Source organism: Alosa sapidissima, chromosome 14 (assembly GCF_018492685.1).
Source record: "Alosa sapidissima isolate fAloSap1 chromosome 14, fAloSap1.pri, whole genome shotgun sequence".
NCBI lineage: Eukaryota > Metazoa > Chordata > Actinopteri > Clupeiformes > Clupeidae > Alosa > Alosa sapidissima.
In genome coordinates this window covers 13719455-13730662 of record NC_055970.1, presented here as the reverse complement: position 1 = coordinate 13730662, position 11208 = coordinate 13719455, and the positions used below count along the sequence as shown (strand labels likewise).

General features: G+C 40.6%; 1 protein-coding gene across 2 annotated transcripts; it reads right to left on the bottom strand.

Moving 5' to 3' along the window:
• Positions 1 to 1770: 1770 nt before the first annotated feature.
• Positions 1771 to 2726, bottom strand: LOC121682069. 2 transcript variants are annotated; one of them, XM_042062068.1, is made up of 2 exons: positions 2047 to 2726; positions 1771 to 1922 (listed from the first exon to the last, which is right to left on the bottom strand). In XM_042062068.1, exons 1-2 carry the CDS (start codon positions 2657 to 2659, stop codon positions 1798 to 1800), a joined length of 738 nt encoding a protein of 245 aa, XP_041918002.1. In that variant the 5' UTR covers positions 2660 to 2726; the 3' UTR covers positions 1771 to 1797. The 2 variants fall into 2 exon arrangements, with proteins under 2 accessions (XP_041918002.1, XP_041918003.1); XM_042062069.1 differs by having other exon boundaries at positions 1771 to 1919.
• Between the last annotated feature and the right edge of the window lie 8482 nt (positions 2727 to 11208).

Sequence of the window (11208 nt, the reverse complement as noted above, 5' to 3'; positions counted from 1 at the left end):
TGACTTTAGACTTGACTTAGACTTGAGACAAATGACTTGACATTCAGTTTTCATAGATATTAAGGAGTTAACTTTACGATTTAGAAAATCTGCTTAGGTGCTGTTGCATGCGTCATGCTAGCGAACCTGTCATTATACCAAGTGACGCGACAGACCAACAGCAAGTGCCAGATCAAATGAGACAGACTGAGGTAGGCTAACTTGCAAATATGGAAGGCTCTACGTTTATACCTAAACATAATAATGTTTGGCTTCACAGATGATGCATATGTCAAGTCAAAGGAGAAATGAACAGCAGTCTGCAAGTGTGCAAAATAGCGACATAACCACCACCACGTTGATTTTCATCCGAAGTTAGTCGTGTTAGAAACCTAACGTCAATTTTTTGAGGCATGTTAAAAGTTGGCTTTGAATCTATTATGCTTTTTAGTAAATGCCCTATTAGGTTAAAATGTGTGAAATGGCAAAGTGAAACATTTTCTTGTCTAAGTTTAATCTTGATATATAGCGAAAATGTTGCCAATGTAACCTAAAGTAAGTGCCTCTCTTTCTCCCTCCCTCTTAAACACGTCCCTGTTCCATACGTTACAGCCTAGTAGTAGGCTAACAACAGTAAGTAGGCCTAGCTAACTGCCAGCAATCAGCATAGAAAAGTAGCTTATTTCACATGTTAGGCTTATGTATAATATGATAGCATTGACGGTCCTATACCCTCCTAAAACCCATTGCGCTGTCGCGCTTGTCAAAGTTTGGCAGTGACGTCGGCGGCAGCGTTGATTGATTAGCTCACTTTTTCAACATTATTGGTTCCCTGGAGATGTGACAGGTCAGGACAGGTGTAACTTGAACTGTTTGAATATATGTTCATGATTTGATGTAGCTTAGGCTACCTAATATTTGAGGCATATTGAAACAATAATAGGCTATTTTATAATAGGTCTACTTGAAATACATTTATTTTTATTTGTATGCATTTCATCTTATTCTATAAACTGTTCAGATGTAGGCTATGTGGCTTGAATGAATGCAATGTCTATTTGTTTGTTACAAATAAAACTCCAGCAGTTCATAACTAGCCTATTGTAGCTTATTTTAAAATGAAAACATGGGTAAATCATTATGAATTTCAATGACTTGGCTATGACTTTGGCTAACTGAAGGTTAAGACTTGAGACTTGCTTGTGACTTGCACATGTGTGACTTACTCCCGCCTCTGCTGTAAACACAGCTGAAGACGCACTAAGGGCTTTCAGATATAACCTGAATATAATATGCGAAGGTTTGTCTAACGGAGGTCCTACCTTTCGAATGATTTAGATATGATGCTAACCTGCAGACCTTATACTGACCTTATACGGACCTATGTGTGAACGACATACAGTATACGTACATACTGTACACCATTGGTTCCCAAAGACTGGGTCGCAGGAGATTTTATTTGGGTCGCCAGCACAATTTATGTTGTGTAATAGGCCTACCATTTAGCCAGGAAAGCTAACAGTTTTCTATTAGGATCTAGTTTGTTAACTACAGTCACGGCCCTACAGTATGTGCAATTTTGCATTTAGAATAGCTCTGAAACTGGGGGGCGAACGCGTCGCAGAGGGGACAGCGTGGACATCTCACTCACTGAAAATGAAACATTTCTGTGGGGCGCCTGCCATGGACCTCGCAGTTGCAAAATGCAAGGGACATGAATCAGCCTTTTTGAACAAACATTAACGGACACCAAAAGTCTGGCTTCTGGTTTTGGTTTTATTGACTGTTGGTAATGGTCCTTGTCAGCCGTCTGCTGTCCTACCACACAAAACCTCCTCCCAGGGATGGAGCCATTGTGAATTTGTAGGGCACTCCAGAAACAGGCCTCCCGTTCCGCCTCCTCTTTCCTGTCTCCAGCCTCTGGCCTCCATTAAAATGAACTGCTGAACCATTTTTATGTTCTATATGTCAGCTCACTTTTTACATAGCCCACTTATTGCTCAAGTTGGGTTTTGGTGATGCAAGGCTACTTCTTACACCCAGTGTGAGCAGATATATTCTACTTACCTAGAGTCGAGTCCACTTTAAACAGGAGACTGTCGAGCACGACATCTTTTCGTTCATATCTCTCTGATACTTCCAACTGTTTATCCAAGAATGTGTCCAGATCATCTAGGACATCTTCAGGGATATCCATGGGCATAGTGATTAGTGATTTCTCTTCGTAAACTTGGTTGTGCAGGTCAGTTTTGCTGTGCTCAACCTCCTTCAGCTCATTTATTAGGAACCTTTGTAGTTCAATTTTTCTCTTCATTTTGTTTTTCTTTGTAGTCTCATCCATGTCCTCATCACTGTAAATTCTCAAAGCCTCCAGTTCATTCAGAGCAGATAGGACATGTTCGGGGATATCCATGGCCATAGTGAACCCGTCTTCGTAAGCCCTGTTGTCCAGTCTTTTTTTGTCGTGTTCAATCTTCTTCAGCTCCTTTATGAGGAGCTTTTGTAATTCCTTTTTGTTTTTCTTTTTAGTCTCATCCACTTGCCCATCAATGTTAACTCCCAAAGCTTCCAGTTCTCTTTTTAGCTCTACCAGTCTGTATTTTTTGACACATTTCTTAATTTTTTCCCCTTCATCCTGCCGTGCTGCCAGGCAGCAGGCTAAGAACCAGCAGGACCGCATTTAAATAAGATTGCCAGAAATCACAGTTTGAACATCAAATTATCCACAAATCTGAAACCAGCCAACTACACACTCAAGCAAAAGTGATGCTATGTTCTATGGCATCATGCTATGTTCTATGGCATCTATGGCATCATGTTGTTGCCTAGCCACCTTTGTGATCCCATACGGAATGGTTTGATGTAAGACTATTGTTACCAGTTAAATGCATCATTCAATGAAATCTTTGGAATCATTGTCTCTCTTGACTCTTTTCATTATGTAGTTATCCTCATATCCATTTATTTACTGGACCGGTTTATTTTTATTTATTTATTTATTTATTTATTTATTTAGCATCTTTCATACAAAGGGCTTTATTATATATCAGAAAATAAAAGGATAATTCAAATTTGAATAGAAAATATAGGCATTGCCATCTGAACCTTAATGGAACGGTTAGTTAGAAGTCATTAGGTTGCTGAATTATGGTTGTTTGTGGATTGATGAAAGGTGGTATTATTTACCACCTTTCATCGATCGATTTCATCGATCCACAAACAAACAAACATAAAGATGCTAAATAATTCTTCATATTTAGTATCAAAATACTTCAGTGTTTTGTATTTTTGTATTTTTAAAATACTGCAAAATACTTTTTGAAACATAGCGTGATGAGATCATGCACTGTAAGAAATGAAAAGTCAGGGCTGTCCAATTTGTTTACAGTTACATAAAACAGTCTTGTTTTGAACGAAACACAACCTTATTGTATTCAAATAGTAATTTCAATTGAGTAACCCGTGTCAGTAACAGGGGGGTCAGCATATTTGATTATGGAATGCATTGTAGAAGGTAGAAAGGTAGAAAGTCTGTTGCTGTCAGACATTTTCTACTTAATCAACTCACCCAGTGGACCTGCATTTTGACAGTCATATTCAAATTTGCAGTGGTCTCTTAATTTTGAATATAACCGTCAACCTATTTGAATTTCACTCAGCAACTGTAGGATGACATCAGAAAACTGTGCAGTGGTCTCTTCATTTTTTTCCAGAGCGGTATATGTTGCGCCGACATTTGGCTGCACACATGTATGTATGGTTATGGTTGGTTATGGGATTTGGCAGACGCCTTTGTCCAAAGCGAAAAAGTAAGTAAAAAAGTAAGGGAAAATGTAGACCAAGATGAGCTAAAAATATATATATCTTATGGACCCTTTCAAGAGAGTTCCATTATCAGCATCATAGTTGGCCCCACAAGACTTCCTTTTTAACATTCCATATGTTATCTTAATGCAGAGGAAGTAGATTGGGGCCCAAATAGAACGTTCAAGCATTGTTTTTGTTTTTATTGTTGAAAGGGTCCATAGGTTGGCAGGTCTGTATATTGCTTTGCTCTGTAGCTCAAATCTTATTCTATTACTGTAAGTCGCTTTGGATAGGCATTATCTTTTGGATGTTGTGCAAAAGCCTCTATAGTTCCATTCTTACAACAGCCTGTCACCAAATACTGTGACAGTCGTATCTTTTCGGTAGTCATTTCCAACTTTCCACGCTGATGATGCTCAAAATGCAACACAACTGTGCTCAAAGCAGGATGAGAAAAAGCTGAGATTGTGTGTTTGTACAAAACTTTTACAGCTTTGAAAATATTTAACATTGTTTCATGTGCAATTGAGATTGCAGAATTGTGAGAAACTGAGGAGTCAGTGCATCACCAATACCTGTAATAGTAGTGGTAGTAGTGGTAGTTTGGGGGGGCATAGAAAAGTTTTAGAACCTGTGGCCTAAAACAATATTGGTGGATGATTGTTTGCATTGAAGTGAATGGGTCGCGATGGTCTGTCATTTTTAAAAAGTGGGTCCTCAGAAAAAAAGTTTGGGAAACACTGCTGTACACGCACATTACAGAATCTCTGTGTGGTTGTCGAGTGAGGGGTGGGGGCTTGTAGAGTTCACAAGAGCCAAGATATGATGTAGAATATATGCGGCCGCTGTCACAGCTGCTGTTTTTGTTTACAAAGTGTATGCATTATGTATGCTAAAGAAGAAAAATCTATTGTGCGTACTAGGCTAATACTTGAAGTAGTCACCTAAGTGTGCATACTTGTAACTGACCTACTGTATTTGTATGTGTGCTTCAAATAAACACATGTATCTATTTTCAATGTTATGTAGCAGAATTACTTGGCTATGGAACCCCAAATCTGGTTTGCGTTGGAGAGGGCATGCACAAACTTTATGGTATAGGCTACCAGCCAATTCAGTAGGTAACTCAAGACTTCAAGGCCATCATATACAATGTTTTTAAACAACAAACAAAATACTAACATAACAGTAAAGTGGTTCATTTTTTCATGGTTTATTTTTCCAAAAGCATCCTCTACCCATGTGTCTATTGCATTTAGGCTACCGTACGTAAGGAGCCTGGAACAAAGTTGGGTTTTCTTCGTTTTCATTTTCTCTAGGCATATTTATGCTCAACAAATATCGGGCTCAGCAGCGAGGTCATGAGAAGGTTATCAATGAACAGAAAACCGACCATGTTGGCTAACAGTTTATTAAATACTCCTGTTATTATCGTCAACGACGTCGCTGTAGGCTACTGCCTTTTCAGCACCTTCTGCTTATGATGATTTGGTCTTTTGAATTCCTTTGGCCTTGCGATGCGGTTGTAGGCAACATCAACGTGTCTCTTGCTGTTCCCTTCATGTGTTCTATTACAATGCTGTCTACCCTCATGGACAGTAGCTCCGTGATGTCTGCATCTTTCCAGGTCGGAGATTTTCTGGACAGCACTATGCCACTCCATCATGACACTAGCATTTGTCAGATTTAAGTGCCCCCACTACACGGACGCACGAAAGAAACGTCACCGACACGCCCTCTCACTAGGTGTGAATTTTAACCGCATGTTCTACGCTTCGTTCAGACACAGCACATTTACATAATGTCCGGAGGAAATACTAGGAGGGAGGCAGTAGAACAACCGGCTAAGTTCGGACTTCCATATGACCGTTTATGTTGTTCAGGTATACGGCCCCACCATCCGCAGAACCTCCAGTCTTACACGTATGCCTGAAAGCCCTTACTGTCACCAGATGTAGCCTAAGCAGCCCTTAGCAGCAAGTCCCAAACAACTCGTCTGCAGGTTAAATATCCTTAGGATTTTTATTCAGTCATTTGAACAGTATTGGGGTAGGTGTTTTCAGGCTATGTTTTTGATTGTAAAATCTTGTCGTTAAATTAGCGAATGTGGACTGCATCCTGTACTCATCTACAGATTATATAGAGCCCATACTCCTCTACTCATCTGCAGGTTCTAATCTACAGGTTCTATAGAGCCCATACTCCTGTAATCATCTACAGGTTCTATAGAGCCCATACTCCTGTACTCATCTACAGGTTCTATAGAGCCCATACTCCTGTACTCATCTACAGATTCTAGCCCATAGTCCTGTACTCATCTGCAGGTTCTATAGAGCCTATAATCCTGTACTCATCTGCAGGTTCTATAGAGCCCATAGTCCTCTACTCATCTACAGGTTCTATAGAGCCCATACTCCTGTACTCATCTGCAGGTTCTATAGAGCCCATAGTCCTGTACTCATCTACAGGTTCTATAGAGCCCATAGTCCTGTACTCATCTACAGGTTCTATACTGTGGAGCCTATACTCCTGTACTCATCTACAGGTTCTATAGAGCCCATAGTCCTGTACTCATCTGCAGGTTCTATAGAGCCCATACTCCTGTACTCTCAGTGCATTTGTCTTCTTCATGTGCTGCACTTTATCTCTATACGCTACACTTTTGCCCCCATTTGTCTTGTCTAGTAACACTCTGTTGATCCAACACACACACACACACACACACACACCTCACATATGCTGTCTGTTTCACGTTGTCCTCCGTCATGCCTTGCCGCGTGTCTGTGATACAGCATGAAGGGAGATTCTTCAGAGACAGGAGCGCAGTGGGCCACACACACACACACACACACACACAGAGAGGCGGGAGCACAGTGGGCCTGATATCAAACAGCAATGGCAGGAATCATCCAGGCACAAAATTACACTGTCACACACCTGCTCACTCACACACACACACACACACTGTCACACACCTGCTCACGCACACACACAGCCACACCAGCACTAACACACACTGTCATACACCTGCTCATGCACACACACATGCGCGCACACACATACACACATGCGCACACCAGGCTTGTGCAAAATTCCAGAATTGAAAATGGCTCTTAAATTCCAATTCAATTCTTGAATTTTACTTGCATTTAAATTGAGGTAGCAAACAGGAAGCAGAATTGCAATTCGAATTGTGCACAACCCTGGCGCGCACACACATACACACACGTGCTGGAGAGGCACAAGATGCACTGTCATCCACCTGCCCAGGGACTGGTCCAGATTGGCCGTCTGTTGTCATATAATCAGAGCCATGTGGATGACCACACACACACACACACACCTCCCCAACACACACACACACACACACACACACACACACACACACACACACACACACACACACACACACACATCACCAACACACACATGGACACTATAAACACAGGCACTCCAAACACACACAAACACACACACACACACACATGCAAAATGTCGACTTTAAAACATTTTTAAAACAAAGTATTTTTGTTTGTCCCCAAGTCTATTAGCTCAATTTGAGGAACGCACTTGTTTTTAATGCAGTTGAAAGGGTCTATAACTAAAAGACTTACTTGTACTGTACTTACACACCGGCAACCCCACCTCCCCATCACACACGGACACTACAAACACAGGCACTCCAAACACACATGCACACACACACACAGACTCTTGTTCTTCTGTTAGTGGACTCACTTTAGAGGTCAGAACTCTCATTGTTTGCTTTTCTCTTCACAGCAGCCCCCTCTCTTTCTCCCTCTCCCACTCTGACACACACACACACACACTTCTTCCCCATGAGCTGCCATTGCTGATAGCTGTTTGTGTGTGTGTGTGTATGAATTTGTCTATGAGCAAGACAGTGAGTGAAGCTACTGTCATTCCTAACGACCCAGTAAAGCCATCTGTTTGCATTGTGTGTGTGTGTGTGTGTGTGTGTACGGTCACACACACACACACACACACACACACACACAGAACAGTGAAGCAGTACACACAACTGAGGAATCAGACAGACTGGCAGACAAAGAGCCATACAAAGTGTGTGTGTGTGTGTGGTGGAGAGAAAGGTGCAGATGCAGCTCACTGTTAACCCTACACTCTAAAGGATTAAAAACAACCCAAACTGAACCCAACCACTGGTTACTGTAAATAGTGGTATAAACCTAGCAAATTGGATTATTTATTTCACCCAGCAGTTGGGTTGACATGTAACCTGAATGTGATTTCAACCAGATAGTTTAGTTACATTACATAATGTTTGGATTATATTTGTAACACAACATGCTTGGTTGAAAAAAAAAAACCTGGGATACTAGCCTGCAATGAAATAAAACATTGGACTGGAGATGTCGACAGTCCAACGTTCGACAGAGATATGTATTTGATAGTTTCCTTTATTTTGAGCAGATTTACTTCTAAAAAGCATGTGTTGCCTTCCACTGAAGGCAGGCAGATTTCACCTGTTCTGGGGGTAATCAAGAGTAATACATCAAAGAAGAAACATACATTAATCACTCATATTTATCACTGTTCATTAATCACTGTTTTTCATTAAAGTGCATTAATCACTGATCTTTTTTACCGTTCATTAATCACTGATATTTACAGTATTAATGTGCATTAATCACTGATATTTATCAACATGCATTAATCACTGTTATTTATTAACATGCATTAATCACTGTTATTCAGTAAGGAATAACAAGAGCAGCTTTGCAGAATATTACTGAACTTCATGTCAACAACAAATTTAACTAATTATGTGGACAAATAAAAATCCATCAGGGGACAAAACGTTAGAGCAACAACCTTTTAAACCACAGCCACTCAACATTAAATAGCTTCCAAAGCTTTAAAGCATGATGGAGTCTTCTACTTCATCTCCATTTGACGGGATATTTCCATTTGACGGTACCATCAAGTTAAAATGTTGCCAAATACTGTATATGTTTATGGAGATCAGCAGGATAACTAGCTAATTTTCAGTGGTGGCAGTGCTAAAGTTAGCTGGCTATTTTCAGTCCCAGGTGTGTGTAACGTTACCACCAAAAACCAGCCAGTCCATAACGTGAAACCATCCTAATTGTTAGTTTAATTTGAACTTGTTTGGAACAGTTAATATGTGGCTAAAGGGCTCAACATGCTTTTACGTCAACTCCACGGCATAGCTACGCCACCACTCCTACGGCATCGTGACCCTTTTATGGTTCTACGTCGGTTCACCGCCATGCGCTCAGTGTCGCCTGTGTCTGCGTCGCTCACCACCGAAAACAATAGACTGTATGACCGAAACTGTACTCAAATGTATGTAGAATGGCAAACCCCATAGACTGTCTTGCCAAAATATTGTAAAGTCGGTGTCTTCCTTACTGAGTGCTACCCATCCCAGAATGCAATGTGTGTGAATGCTAGATTGTGTAACGTTGGTTTTTGTGAGTGTAATTGCGTTTACCTTGTCGTATATGTGTTAGCTTGTGTACTGTAGTCTTTCTTTAGATTGTACCTCATGTGTTTACCTCGTGTGTTGTATATGATTACCCTGTTGTGTTGTGTATTGTGCTTGTTTTAGTGACTTCCCTTGTGTTTTCTTTGTAATGGTGTCTGAGTGTATTTGTGTTCCCTGCTTCTGCTTAATAAACATTTTATTGGACAACTGTGTCTCATCAATCGTTACAATATGAATCTTATTTGTTTGGCCTTTTCTTGCTTAGATTTTGTACAAAGTATCGAGAAATAGACACAGTAAAATCCATTGACCTAGTTACTGTAACCAACAAATACTGTAAGTCAGGTTATTTGCGAGGTGTCTGCCAGCCAGTTTAAGTTATGTTAGCAAGCGAACTTTAGCACCATTGCCCACACAATACTGCTTTCTTGCGAAGTGCTAATTTTAAAACGTTACTGACATATAAACACTTTACAAACGGATACCCCGTCATTGTAACCAAAATGTGTCTGAGTTTATTTGCAAAGCTTATGTCAGTGAACTAGCATGTTGCTACCTCCCCACAGTAGGCTGCTTGAAACACCGACTATCAACACACAGTATGAGTTGATCAATCACAGTCCTTGCAGTCTGCGTCGTCTCGACGCAAAGTTACAATTTTTTGGAGGTGCAAGTCAAGCTATGCGGCGACGCAGAGGGGTCTGCGGGGGTACGCCATCGATTCGACGCAGAAGCATACAATAGGTTTTAGGCTACTTCAACTTAATGGTGGCTTGAAAGAAATCACTTTGCCTGTTAGCTAGCTGGCTAACTGCACCATCACAAAACATGTTTAATTAGCATACCAACAGTCTGCTAACCTGTTGACTGTTGGAGGTTTAAAAGTTTTTTTTTTTTTTTTCTGGGAGTTTAATGTTATATCCAGTCAGCCAGAACTATGTTTTTACGAGCCTGTTGTTGTGGAGATTTAACACTAGCAGTAATGCTAGCAATCTGGCATGAATTTGTTGGTGCTTTATTTAAAGGGATACCAGGCAAGCCTGATGCTTTTTCTCTATGAAGCTCCCCCTACCATCTGTACTTGTCGATACGTGTGCGAGCCCTCGCTCGGTCTGAAGCTCTTTTCCTTTTCTTTGCATCTTCCGTCAAGGGTTTTCGCTGCTTATTCGCCGGCTCTGCCATTATACACACGTTTGCAACAATCGCTAGCGTTTCGTTAGCCTGCCTCTGTGCTGGGGATGCAGGATGTAAACTTATCCTGCTTCTCGCGATGTCTGAGAATTCCCTGTTGATGCCAATTCAGTGTGCTTCTGTCTATTGTTGAGTTTTGTTTGAAAAATGCCTAAAAAATCCATAATTCTATATACAGTGAACTTTATTGAACTAATTTGATTTACTTACTTTACTTAATTGCCTTAATATATTCATATAAATATTTGAGTTATTGTTACTCAAGGTCAGTGGTGTAGTGGGGATTTTTAAAGTGGGGGGACACTTTTTTAATGACATCATTGCAAAAACTGTCACACTCGCACCTCCACATACATCGGTGCGTAAGGCCAAATTGTTACCAGCTTTTGTGAAAATGAAACCGAATTAAAAAAAAAAAACAATTAAATGACATGGATTAGCTTAAAAATGTAGCCTAATGTCTTCACCCAAACAACACTTTTCCACCAAAGTCTATGAATATGGTCTGTAGCTTTTCATTTTGTTGTATCATACAATAAACAGACAAACCATAATGTAGAATAGCCTGTGTAATCTAGCGTAGTCTAATCTCCTTGACCCATAACATGCCGCGGCATGGCTTCATTCATTACCACACGTAAACCATGGCAATAACAATAACACAAGCAGGATTCACATGCATTCAACACGCTGTGTGGGCAGTGTAGCTCAATTTGAGGGGGCATCATGAATGTCATTGC

What these genes read in the sequence shown, in the direction of transcription:
- LOC121682069 (XM_042062068.1), bottom strand. Translation starts at nt 2,659, where the DNA reads ATGCGGTCCTGCTGGTTCTTAGCCTGCTGCCTGGCAGCACGGCAGGAT. An exon ending in TAAAGTGGACTCGACTCTAG is followed by an intron (nt 1,923 to 2,046) that starts GTAAGTAGAATA and finishes AAAATGGTTCAG; the next exon opens with CAGTTCATTTTAATGGAGGC.